At 46.0% G+C, this 14,135-nt stretch overlaps 1 protein-coding gene across 1 annotated transcript in view; it reads right to left on the reverse strand.

Moving 5' to 3' along the window:
• The window catches only part of F13a1 (coagulation factor XIII A chain), a 155,893-nt gene that overhangs the window by 11,861 nt on the left and 129,897 nt on the right, over positions 1–14,135 (reverse strand). The window contains exon 13 of the mRNA XM_003468825.5: positions 10,420–10,580. Coding sequence (XP_003468873.2) covers positions 10,420–10,580 — 161 coding nt within the window. The remainder of the gene's footprint in view (positions 1–10,419; positions 10,581–14,135) is intronic.

The raw sequence follows: 14,135 nt of genomic DNA on the forward strand, positions 1-14,135 counted from the left end.
TAGGGATGCTCAAACTATATTTGAAAGGTTGGGCCATGCAGTTGGGCCTTCATGGTAGGCACCTAAGATCAGCTCACGCCTTCTGGAACAATTCGGCTTGCCTTCACGTATAACTGGCTGCAGGCTTAGGTGTCAGCACCGCTCAGACTTCCTAGCCCTAGACTGGGTGGAGGGGTGGAGGCTGGGGAGAGATGCAGAGAGGGGAGGAAGGTCTTCTCAGTTGTACTGTGTTTCTTCAGCACTGAACAAATCTGGAGGTCCCTTTTCTGACCTTTATCTCCTGTACCCACCATACTGAATCTTAGAAACACCAAGCAACTCAAGCATACAAGCCTGCCCTAAAGCACCATTCCTCCTGGGGATTTCTTTTGGCACTGTGGTTATAAACCCATAGCCTTCATGCTGAGTTACAACCCCAGTACTACTTTCCATGTTTTATTTTGATAAATAATAATGAGGGTCTTGCTAAGTTGCTAAGTTACCCAAGCTGGGCTTAAACTTGCAGTCTTCTGCTTGAGAGTGCTGATACTGCAGGTGTGAGCCGTCACACCTGGCTTTGCTTGAGAAATGTAAATGGAGGTATTTCTCCTAGTTCCTCTGAGGAAAATGGAGCTTTCAAGGCTTATTTTCATTTCCTGGGCGGCTGTAGGTGATGTGCTGCACTAAAACACTGGCTATTGTGGGAGACAAGGTCTGTTTTTCTTGAATTCTCCCAGGAATCTACACAGCTCCCTTTCCTTTAGTGCCATGAAAAACAATTGCCTATCAGTAGAGCTGTGTTTCTGATTTTCTTGCTCTCATAAAACCTTAAATAAAGAGAGACTCTAGGCAATCCAGAGAAGCTAAGATCAAGAAGAAACTTTCATGTGTATTGACTTTACAGAAGCAGGTCTATTACGTGAACTGGAGAAAAGAACAAAGCACATGTCATGGTTGGTGATATCGAATGCTCTTCCGTAGGTTCGATGGTCTTGAAGTTTTAAAAATACCATTTAAAATATACCTTTAAAAATCAACCAGGAATATGATGTTTTTACAAGGTCAAGGCCACTCACCAATATTGACATGCAGAGTTCTTGTCCTTTGTGCTATTTTAGAATGATGAACCATGACTCTGATTCTTGGATTAATAAGAAAATCACACACACACACACACACACACACACACACACACACACACACCAGAAATGCATTCACTTTTTTGGGAATTACAAGCTATCTTCACTGAGTATATGCCTTGCAAAAAGCATTAAGTGTACTTAAAACTCAAACTGAAGTGAAGGATAAAATTTGAGAAACAGTAAGAATGAATTAAGTTGGCAATTTGAGACACACACTTTATTAGATTCACCTACCAGCCCTTATTTCAAGAACTCTCAATCATGTCTTCCAAGTGTAACTGGAAATTGAATTCCTTCCCTCCTACTCGCTCTGTGGTCACTGCTGATAATAAGCCATCGCTCATCTGTAGACACTGCCTCCCAGCGCCAGGGCCCCTGCTGCTTCTCGCTGACGCTTAGGCCAGCCTTTCTGAATGATGCTAGGTTTTACCGAAGTTGGAAACTGGTTAAGTCTTTGTTGGCCAATGTGTCAGCCACTAGTCACATGTGGTTATTTAAATCCGGAATTAAAATTAAATAAAACTTGGCAATTCAGTGCTTCAGTGTCACTAGTTGCATCTGAAGGGCTCAAGAGACTCCTGTGGCTGGTGGCTAAAGTGTTGGATAGTACAGATTTAGAATATCCCCATGATTGTCTTAGGAATATCTATGAACTCATTTAACCCTCACAACCCTGTAACATAAATACAATGGGCCTTCATTTTGCAGATGAAGAAACTGAGGCTCAGAGAGGCTAAGTAACTTGCTCGAGTTCACAGCATTACGGTTTAGATCTAAAATCCGCACCACCCGCCTCCCCTTAGTCTCATGTGTTCGGAAGTGCGGCTCTTGGAAGGCGCCTGGATCACGGGTAAATCCACGGATTCAGTCAACGCTCCTTTGCTGTAAGGAGAGGGGATCAGGTTAAAGAGGCGGCTCTTTGACCTGCAGCTGTGACCTGAGTTTATACTAGTCTTCCGGGTCCTTCCTTTTCTGTCTGCTTCCTGGGTCCTGTGCAGTGAACAGCTTTTCTCTGCTGTGCTGTTTCTGCATCGGAGCCAGAAGACCATGGATTGAAACATGAACCAAAGTAAATCCTTCTTTAAATTGCAGGTGTTGGCGATTTTATCCCAGTACAAGGACACACGGTAAGTAGAGTGGATGAGATTAACAGACAGTTCAGCATCAGGTCACTGTATAAGCACACCCTGTACGGATCTGCTTAATAGCAGTAACTTAGCTTTAGTTAGTGTTTACTTAGCATCACTGTACTTACATTATCTTATTTATCCACACAACTTTGTGGGTCTTACAGGGGACATTATTAACCCCCCATTCCGTTGGAATGAAAGTGAAACTTAGAAGCTAAATAATACACTTTTAGAGGCAGAAATTGGCAGAACCTACCTGGTTATAAATCTAGGTCTTTCTGACTCTAAAACATTTATCTTTAAACTTTACCTACACTGTGATCTCTGACAGATGAGAGATAAAAATAGTAACTTCCTCTTTTTTTGGGGAATAGCTTCTGTATTTTGTGAAATCCACTGAAGGATCATTTGCAGTGTTATCTTTTTTATGTTATTGCTAAACCATCCATTGAGGACAATGATTATAAGTTGACCCTGAACTAAATTTGAAAACACACCACCCACTTCTTTCTTTTTGACTTTATGGGGAAAGAATTAGATTTCTTTGCCACAGTGAAATGTGACAAGGTGGCCTTGGGGCCTTGATATATATTACTTGATGATAATAGGATTTTCTATTTAGGGTAGAGATAGAGATTTCATTTTTAAAAGCTATCTGGTGGCCCAAACATATGGAATTACATGAGACATTTATGGGATTGGTTGTTCTAGATGTTTTCTTTGTGTATATGCTTTTTAAGATATATGAAAAAATAATAAACTAGAAGTTCATAGGGCAAATTATGCTTTAGGTAGCCAGTTACCACTGAGGGCATTTCCTTCTCAAGTACATGTGGTTGCGGGGCTGTGCAGAGGGGCTGAATGGAAATGTGTGTCTCGGAGCAGCAGGGGTGCTGCGCACAGATGGGCCTGAGGTTGTGCTTTCCTGGCTGACTGAGCTGGTTTCACAGCTGAGAATCCCTGTGAGCAACAGCCACAGATGGTGGGGGTCAGCTCCCTGAGCACCTGAACCTGGGCTGGAGGCACCTCACCTCCTGCATGAACAGGCGTCACCTGCTCAGTGTCCTGTGTGGCAGGACCTCACAGTCAGACCTCTTTTATTTCCTCTGCAGATTGCCTGGCAACATCAGGGACACAGTTCAAATATCTAGGACACACACACACACACACACACACACACACACACACACACACTGCAGCATTCTTCCAGATGAGGTCAATGAGAAGTTCAGCTGGACTCAGGGTTTGAACAGGGGCAAGCTGTAAATCAGTGCAAAGGGCCTGGGCTCAATACCCAGTATCACCCCCTACTGGAAACAAGCAAGAAAGGTAGGTAGGAAGGAAGGAAGGAAGGAAGGAAGGAAGGCAGGATGGAAGAAATTGACAGGGGCAAAGCAGCCTGATTTCTTTGGGCCTCAGGTTCTTGTGCAGTTATTGGGATGATTTAATGTATATTAAGATGGCAGAGTACCCAAAAGTTATTAGTGACTTTGAATCTGAAGTTTGAAAGGAGAAAATATTGCTTGGATGACCACAAGACCCTCCTCACTCCCCAATTCCCCTGTGGAATTGATGAGCATTGGTTTTTTTCCCCCCAGGCATGGAGAAGAGAATCACAGAGGCGAGGAGAAGCTGACCTCTCCCCAGTAACAGCCTGCTGTGGCTTTTGCTGAAGGGCAGGGCAGGGCAGGACCTGGCTACTGAGGCAAAGTTACTGAGAGCACTTGGAGGCTGGAGAGAGATGCGCTTGTCTGCAAACATGGACAGTGTTGTGGTTCGGATCTTAAACATCCCTCAAAGCCGTGCTGCTGAAGGCGTGGTATACAGCCCGTGGCGGGATGGGCCCTGGTGGGGGGACATGAGTCCACTGAGTGTGTGGCCTTGAAGGGGCTACTGGAACCTGGCTTCTGGTCTTCTGTCTTTGCATCCCTGCTCCGTGAGGAGAGCAGCTTCCTCTGCCAAGTGTTCCTGCCATGAGACACTGCACTGCCACAGGCCCAAAGCAACAAGGCCAAGGAGAGATGGGCTGCAGCCTCTGAAAGCACAGCCAAAATAAACCTTTTTTCTTTAAGTTGATCGTATTAGGTATTTGTTACAGCAATGGGAAGCTGACTAAGATAGAGAAAACGGTCAGGGGTTAGGGATGATTAGAATGCTATTTTACATTGATGTAAAGGTTGGGATATTTAGGCTCTTATAGAGCAAAACAAAATTACCGTGAAGTTTCACAATTTATCTCATTTCTGTCCAGTACTATAGGACACTGACTGCATCCCAGATGGTCCCCCACTTTTACATTGCCCTCTGGGTGAAGGTGTGTGAATTGGGATGCTGGAGGAGCAGGGCATCAGCCCCTGACTCAGCAACGCTCCCCCCACCTTGCTCTGGGGACACACATGATTGGGAACCTAGGATGGTTCCATGCTCAACCTTAATAAAAGTCATGGGCATCAGGCCAAGAGTGTAGCTCGATGGCACACGCGCCTGCCTGGCAAATGTAAGGTCATGAGTTTGATCCCGAGTACAAAAAAAAAAAAAAAAAAAATCATAGGAATCTAGTGAAAGGCTCCGGCTGGAACATGAGGACATTAGGATGGACGCTTGCTGTGACAAACTGCTGGTGTCCACAGTCAGAAGAGATCAGGGTGTTGGGTTGAGCCATGGTTACTTGGGCCAGGTAGAAAAGGGACCTCCTTTACACTGGGGATGCGGCTCCCTACCAGGCTACAGGACTCGGGGAGTGGTCCCCCAGCTTCCTCCTAGCCCAGATGAACACAATCTGGCCAGGTATGAGTGGTGGCCCTGAGGGGAGCCCATCTAGGAAAAGTTCTGTGCTCTCTTGGGGATGGTGGTGGTGGAGAGTGACACCTTCTGTGTAGCCTATTATTATGGGCTGCTTGTTGCATATGAAGTGGGTAAGCTGTTGGCCCAAAGCTGGGCCACTAGGACTGTGACTAGAGGGCCTGGCATTTGCCTGTCCCTCAGCCGCTGTGGCTTTCTGCTTCCTTACAGCCAGGGCTGTGGAAAGCACCCCGTGTCTCCCACTGTAGTTGACTTACATGAGGACACGGAAGTTACATCTGGGAATCTTCACCACTCCCCAGGAATGGGAGAAACCTATCAGATTGTCATTCCCACGTTATGGGTCACAGGCTCCAGGCAAAGCAGTCTACAGTCTGTATTTCCTCTGTGTCCCTGCTTCCTCTCCACAAAGCAATTGTTCATTAAACTTAAAACGGCGATGAGCCTTGTCCTGACTTGAAGCAATCAACACATAGGAAAGCAGAGAAAACTTCCATGTCTGCTTTTAATAAATACATTTGTCTCATCAAAATATTTTGATAGCACAGGAAAAGAGATGTGTGCTCATTAAATTTTAATGAATGTCTATCCCTGCCATTTTCCATATGAGGATCACACACCATGACTCATGCACGGTAGGTGCTAGGAATAGTTAACTGGGAACAAATCTAATCCAAACACGATCTTCATTGCCATAGGGCTGAGTGGAAGCCAGGATGGAGCCCGCTAGGATGTATGAACATGGAGCCCCAGGTCCAGGGTCTTTGGTTTATATGACATGGATTCAGATGGATGGGCCGATATTGTTTTAGTTTGGCCTATAATTGCTTGAGAACAAAGGGACTTAGATAAGAAAGGTTGGATTCCAACTTCCAGGCAACTCCAGTTCTAAGACTGAGCTGGAGATTCCAAAAGACAAAACTTTGGGTAAGGACTTTGAAAAGGAAGGGAGGAATTGGGAGGGCAGCGTTGACGATCTTCACGGAAGCCCACCAAGTCAGGGACACAGCAGATCTTAGACTCACTTCAAAGCTACCCTTCTGGGATTATGACTCACTCATGCAGCTACCAACCTCTGCTCCCACTGAGGCGGACTCCCTGGTGCTCCCTACATCTGCTGTCTACTTTGTGTCGTGTTTTTGCTAACCTGTGGCATGGTTCCTCAGTCAGTCTCTACTGGTTCAATGTTTTCCACTCCCTGAGCATCATTTCTCCTTCTGTTTCCTTAATTCTTGATGCCCTGCTCCTTTGAGCTCATATAGTCTCTCCACCCTTGCGACACTCAAGCTCTTTTTTGTTACTGGTCCCCACCTCTGCTTTCAGTAGGGGTGCCAGTGTGACAGCAGTGTGGCCTTGTAGCACATTCTTCTGAGTGACAGTAACCTGCTCTGGAAGCTTCTTCCCTCCCCTTAAGAGGCACATGATGGTGGGCCAGTCCCTTAGGAGCAGAACTAATTGCAGTGATAACATCAGCAAACATACATGGGTGTTTACTGTGACTCAGGCACTTGACATCCGTGGGCTCACTGAATACCACAAGAGCTCCACAAAGCCAGCATTTCCATCCCCTGTGTTGCACCACGGGAGGACAGAGTTGGAGGGAGGTGCAGTGATTTGGGCAGGTCCCACAGTTGTCATATGGAGATAGCAGGCCTTGAATTTGCATAGTTAGGGTCCAGGACCCATGTTCTGACCACTGTGCCACATGGCACTACATTTTCGGGGCCTCTGTAGGACAATGATTACCTCATAGGGAGTTGATGAATTTTCAATAAGATCATGGAACAGTGGTGCTCCATTCTACTGTGCTTAATGAATCATGGTTGCTGTCACTGCATGCTGGCCCTGACCCCCTCTTGCCTCTAAGCTAAGGGGGAAGGTCACCCCCCTTTAACTTGTTCCTCTCACGTGGTTTCACCTGTGCCTGGCTCATTCATCCAAAGCAACACCGAGAGGCTCAGTCAGAGATGGAGAAATAAATCTAGCATTTCCCTGCAGTCTGGCAACATGTATTCTAGACAACTGGGGAGCTGCTGCGGGTTTTGGATTTTCAGAGCACTAATTCCCCTCTCCAACTCCTACTGTGCACCGTTTTCTGAGTATTTTCCCCCAGGTCTCCTGTGTAACGTTTAACTTGATGTTTTCCTGACAGCTCTCTCCTCCTCTCCTCTCCCCCACACAACTTAACCTTCTTTTCCCTTCCCTTGCTTTTCTCAGGTCTTCTGTGCCTCCCTCAGTCACTTTACGGTGAGGACCACTGTCTGCAGACCATGGCTCCCTACTTCAGATCCCTGGTAGGTCACATGGTATCTCAGCACCCCCATCTCTCATCCAGGGTGTCCTGTGAATCCGGGCCTCTGACAGCTCAGGACCACCTGCATGTTTCTAGGGTGTGAGGCACTTCCCCAGGAACCCCTTGTTCTCTCCTTGAACTTAATTTATGTGTGGGGTTAATGAGGTTAATGTTAGAGGTTTATGTGATGATGACTTGTGAATAAACTCGGCACTGGACAGAATCCAAAGTCCCTTCTCTCCCAGGCATCAGTCTTTGCAAATGGTCCTGGCTGTCAACAAGCTTCCTCCATTACCTACATCCCCGATTCCTTCATGGAAACCAAACCAAACTGAACAGAACCGAACAGAACCAAACTAAGCCATTCCAACTTTTTTTTTTTTAACAGCACATCCTCCTTGCCCAGGTTTACTGATTTACGGGATAATACATTTCTGATTCCGCTCCTAGGGAATTCAACTGCTCTTCAGGTAAACCCAGAAGATCACAAACAAATAATCCTTCAAATTAATAATTCCTAAAAGATCAAAGCTATCAGTTTCCCCAGTTGATTATCAGTGGTGCAATTAAATTCTAGTGCATGCTGTGGCTGGGCACATTGCAGCTTGGAAGGCTTCTCCTGAGATCTTTGCAGGGAAAAGCCAGTGCTCGGAGAGCATTTGGGCTGGTTCCTGCAGGGATGGGTGGATGCAGCGGTGAGCACACCCCACTGAGCCTCACCTTGGGGCTCAGTGACAGCAGGCTCAGGCCCAGGTGCCATCCACATAGCCAGACCATGAGAAGCAGTGGGGTGAGCCAGTCCCACATTGCCAGGGTTGGAGGCCAGCTCTACCACTTGCTGGCTGTGTGATGGGTTAAACAACCCCTCTGGTCTTTAGTTTTCTTATTGGTAAAGAGAAGATATTAGCACTTCCTATCCTGAGGGGTAACTCAATGTTTAAAATGTAGTGGTGACAACATAATATTTATAAATGTGAGCTTGATTTATTTCACTTATGAGTATGGTCTCCAGTTGCTCCCATTTACCTATAAAAGCCTCCAGATTATCCTTTTATATAGCTGAGTAATATTCCATTGTATACAAATACCACATCTTTTTTATCCATTCTGCAGTTGAAGGGCATTTTGGTTGTTTCCAAGATTTAGCTATTACAAATCATGCAGCTATAAACATGGGTGCACACATATCACTGCGGCATGACATTTTCAATTTTTCTGGGAAAATACATAGCAGAGAAATAGCTAGATTAAATGGGGCTTCCTATCCTAATTTTTTGAGGAATCTCCACACTGATTTCCACAGTGGATGCACCAGCCTACACTCCCACCAGCAGTAGAGAAGGGTTCCTTTTACCCCAAAACCCCTCCAGCATTTGGTATCAATTGACAGTAGCCACTGTGGGGTGAGATGGAATCTCAATGCTGTTTTAGTTTGCATTTCTCTAATGACCAGTGATGGTGAGCATGTCTTCATGTATTTATTTATAATAAAAAGTAAAAATCTGAAAGAGTAATAGAATTCAACATATACAACAGATATTTAGTAATAATGAAAGGGAAAAAAGTGCTCAAAAGGACAGAACAACTGGGATAGGGGAAAGGAAAAAAGGAAGAAAGGAAAAGATTGCATGTATGTTGGTAAACAAACATAAATGTATGTATGTATATGTGCGTGTGCTAGATAGATAACTACCCTGCTCATCTCTGTTGGTTCATTAAAAAGAACAGTTGGTGCTATCATTGTTTGAGTGATCACTTTTGTGCCCAGATTTTATAACCTGAACTACTTCTAAAATAACAATATGCAATAAGTTAACTAGTATTAATTCCTTATCTTTTTTTGAAATTCTGTACCATTTCTATCCTTATTTTTTTGTTTTGTTTTTTAAAATTAAAACAATTGCAGTGGTGCATGCAATTGTACTGTAGCGTCTGGGACCCAGGCAGGCTGCCATCTTGGATACCATGTCACAGAAATTGGTTTTATAAATGATTCACACCAAACAGGTTATAAGAGACAAGGCCCACCTTTTGCTGCTCCCAATTTCTCCCTGTGTCTAGGGCCACTTATAAAACTCTGATTTATTTATCACTTTAGTGGAATGCAGCTTAACATGATCTATGCTAATTACTCTTAATCACTTAAAAAATATTCTCCGGGCACTAGGAAGGTCTCTAGGCCCTGGGAAAGAGGGCCCGAGCCGCCACTTCCCAGTGGCCCTGCTGGATGTCTGGGTTCCTACTTCTCAGGGTTGTGGCTGGCAACAGATGCGCCAGACTGGCCTGAGAAGTCGGAGAAACAGGCTTCCCTATTTCCTTCCACTTTACCCTCAGGCCTCTCCTTTGAGCTATCTGAGCAGAAACTCCTGGGCGTACTTCAGACACCATTACAAATTTTGAACAACTGGGGAAAACAAACTATGGCGGCAGAAATTAGAAGAGTGGCTATTACAGTGATGGAGGGGGTATTTTAACAGGAAAAAGCACGATGGAACTTTCCAGGGTGTTGGAAAGCCTCTGTCTCTTCACCTAGCTGGTGGATGCCGGGAGGTGTATGAAAAGTCACTGTCATCAGCTGTACCCTTCCGCTTGTGCATCCTGCTGTATGCAAGGAAGCCCCTGGGAACAGTGTCACTGCCCAGAGTGCCACCGAGGCGCTGCAGGCAGCTCACATGTCATCTGGCTGCCTGACCCACTTTCTTCTGGAGACAGGGAAAGTTCTAAGCCTCTGTATCCATTACACATCTTTATCTTCCTCCACAAGTGTGTTTATATCCACAGGTTTTATTTATATCTACAGTCACATCTATATATTTAAATCTGGAGAGAAGAGGAGTGTTATATGTGCATGACTAAATATAGGGTGATTTACTTCTTTCAAAGAACAAGAGGATCTTAGACTATGTTTCTGGAGCAGGACACACACACACACACACACACACACACACACACACACACACACACACGCATGCACGCACGCACGCACGCACGCACGCACGCAAGCATACGCAAGGCTTGGGTTCCATTCCAAAGCCTCACCCCACCTTGTCTGAGACGAGATGATAAAACTGACCTTGATGACGACTTTGGGGATGATCAGCATGGTGGACTTCTGCTTAGCCAGGACGTTCTTGGTCTCATTGATGCGAGCCGTGACGAAGAAGTGCAGGAAGGCCTGCTCCAGCAGCTGGCCCATGTACTCCCCCGCTCTGACCAGCACTTCCTTTTGCTTGACTGGCAGGAGAAGAAAAACAGCCTGGCATCAGGACTCGAGGCAGGATTATTTGCTTTATTTTTCTCCTAGTCCTCCACCCTCCCCATGTGAACCCATAAGTCTAGACTTTCCAGATTTTTCTGCACCAATATGATACCATGGTTTTTCTAGCTAAGAGAAATAAACTGTTGAAACCAGTGTCTGTTCGACTAGCCCCTATCCTATTTGTCATTTAGAAGACTTCTGCTCGAAATGTTTGCTTTCTCAAGTCACTGTTGTTAGTTGTTAAGTCCTGGAGACAGGTCACGCAGGATGATGTCTGAGGACAATGGTCCCAGCTCCCTTCCAATCCCTGTCTAGGCTGAGGATGTTTAATTCTTTCCTGTGGCTCTGGCCCACTTTCCCCGTCACTCCCATTTTCTAAGCCTGGGATTCTAGAAAGCAAAGTGCAGGCGGTTCTGTAGGCTGAGCCTAGGCGTGGTACCTGCCCTACCTCGTCAGAGCCGGTGTCTGTACTGTACCATCAGCTGGTGGCCCAGCAGGTGGAATGACTCATACCTCCATCTTCACCTGCAGGGCTTAGACTCAAGCTTGGACATCTCACCATCAACATCCTCAAGCTTGGACATCTCCACCACCCTCTTCCCAGTGTCTGGCATTTGCCGGATTCTGCCTTTGTGCAGAAGCTGTTGAAGGAAATGGGTCCCAAGGCTAGCAGCTTAAGTGCAGGAGGAGTGTATGTTAGTCCACCATATGGAGCTGCAGTTGCGTAGGACAGAAGGCTGTCTGTTGGGTTGAGTATGCCTTTGGCCATGCTCATCACCCCAGGGTGAACTCAGACATGCAGATCAGCAGCACCATCATGGGAGCTGGTTAGAGATGCAGGTTCTCTGACACTACTGCACCTCTGAATCAGGGTCTGCATTTCAACCAGATCTCAGGTGATGTCTGCTTAAGTGTGAGAACCTCTGGGAGACAGCAGGCTCAGACAAGAGTGCAGTTAGGGCAGACTCAGAATGAGCCTAAATTCCACATCCCAAGGACTTCAATAAGTCTTGGCCAACTAGAAAGACTGGCCATTCTAGATAGGCAGTTGTTAATAGAAAAAGGTCTTCTCTACTGGGGATACTAGGAAATGTCTAGAAAATTTTCCACTTGTCATTGCTGGGCTTGGGAGTAGCTTGCTGCTGGGACCTCATAGATAGAGGCTAAGGATGCTGTTAAACACCCTATAGTGCTCAGGACAGCCCCACAACAAAGAAGTATCCAGCCCCAGACCCACCATGCCGAAGTCTGCTGCCACTGCCCTAGACTACGCAGACTATTTGGATGTATTTGTCTATCCAAGACAAGTACTCAACAACTGGCTTGGTTGGCTTGATTCCCGGGACAGTACTGCTCCAGTTAGAGCCCATTCGTGGAAGCCATGACCATGCCTTAACCTTAGCTCCTGAATTCTGCCTTTTGGAATGGCCCTCATCCTGGACCTTGCTTCTTCCATGGCTCTCCTGGCAGTGAGCCGTCCAGCTGAGCAAGGTGCCAGTCTTCTGTATTGGACATGAATGCTGATGAGCACATGTGGCCTCTTTGGCACAGCCCAGATCTGGACTGGTGCAGGCCTTGAAGAAATGTGTTTCACCCCTACCTACCTCCAATTATAGTAACAAAACCGGACATCGTCTCACTACTTCTCGAGGACTGTGTTTGATCCTTAGTTTCTTCAGGCTTGTGGGATACACCTGCCTTCCTTCTACCTGTGGTACAGAGGCTCTGGCTACCCTGCTAATCCCAGGATCGGGATGCCTTTCTTCTTGGAGGCAGAATATTCCCTGAATCACAGCACTAAGGAAACTGGGCTGTGCCTGCAAGCCCCAGAGAACAGAGCTCCTGAAATAGCCTGTTATGTAAGAGCTGTGTTTTGTCACTGCACAAGAAATTGTTCTAGATAAAGTTTATTAAACGTGGCAAGAGAAGGAGGAATAGATTTTCACTCCATGAGCGGCAGAGCTGGGCTGCTGCCAATATCATTTACAGTGTCTGGGGAAATCCAAGGGAGACACAGACTGGAGCTGCCTCATCGTTTTCCAAAAAGCAAAGAAAGCTAAATATAGCCAAGTGGAAATGACAGCACCTTTGAAGGTATTGGGAGGTTTAAGTTATTCAAAACTCCCAAACTGATTCTAACCCACACAGCCCCTTTAATCATCATTCTGGAAAACTTTTCATCCCATTCTACTTGGAAAACTTCCTTTGCAACAGAGGATGGCTTGATCAAGGTCTAGAACTGTGTGGCTTTTTTTTTTTTTTTTTTTTTTTTGGAGACTTACCGCAGCTCGGTTTGGACAGTGGCATGCAATTTATTGCATGTAATTAATGCCACCTACCTGCGAAGTTAAAGCAGAAAGCATTTCAAACTCCTTTCAAGTAATTCAGGACACGCACTGAGGTGGCTGAGTGGGTGGGAAGTTCGTTACTGTTGACTCAGGCCCGTGTTTGGTCAGCTGTCCCCAGATCAGTGACTAAGGGGGAAATATACTATGCTAGCCCACTAGCTCTGTGAGCTCATTCTTTAACTGGGTTACAGAGAGAAGAAGGAGATTGACACACAGGGCATTGCTGAGGTAGGGAAAAGGCCAGTGTTTAATTCACCACTAGACAACAGGTCATGGAGCCGTAAGCAAGGAAACCAAGCCACTTGGGGCCCGGGTTTACATCTAACTGACTCACTATCACTGCCTGAATGGGACCTGAGTTCTGTCACCTGCTTTGTAACTAATTACTGGGTGTAACCTGCTTTGTACCTAGTTACTGGGTGTAACCTTGACTACATTGACTCATCTCTCTAGCCTCAGTTTCCCCAAATGTTGTGAGTTTCCACGCGTAAAGCATTTGGAGTGTCTTTTCTCATTTCACTGCTTGCACATTTTCCCTTTCTTGCATGCATACTGGAGCCATCAGCTCATCAGGTGGACGCTACCCTCTGAACCTCGCTCCAGCTGCCTGGTCCCCACTGCTCCTGCCGCTGAATCCTTATCCCTCAGCAGGATGATGCAGTAGCGTCCTAACGGTCTCTGAGCTTGGGCCTTGCTTCCTCTACAGTGTCTTGTCAATACAGTGGTGAAAGCAAGCTTTCAAAGCCTAAGTTAGATCATGCTCAGATGCTTAGAGGCTTCTCAGCTCACTGAAAAATAAAAGCCCAAGTTCTTACAGGGCACAAAGCTCTTTATGTGATCTGTACCCATTTTGTCTCCTCTTCTCACTTTTGTGCCCATTTTAGCCTGTTTTCTATTATTATAACAAATGAGTACCAAGGGATACTTTATAAAGCAAAGAGGTTCTGGTGGCTGAAGGGTCCAAGCAGCATGGTGCTGGCATCCTGGTGCATTATCCTGTGCTGGAGGAAAATGAGCAGCTGGCCCTGTGCAGAGTAGCCAAACTCACGGCTACTCAGTCACCACCACTCTGCCAGGAGCTCATTCACTCCGTGAGAACAGGACCAGTCTCTTCAGAGGGCAATGCTCCCACGCTTAATTATCTTCTACCATGTTCCAACGCTTCAAAGTTTCACTACCTCC

Source organism: Cavia porcellus, unplaced genomic scaffold (genome assembly GCF_034190915.1).
Source record: "Cavia porcellus strain 051 isolate PalLab524CR breed Dunkin Hartley unplaced genomic scaffold, mCavPor4.1 scaffold_13, whole genome shotgun sequence".
In the NCBI taxonomy this organism is placed as follows: domain Eukaryota; kingdom Metazoa; phylum Chordata; class Mammalia; order Rodentia; family Caviidae; genus Cavia; species Cavia porcellus.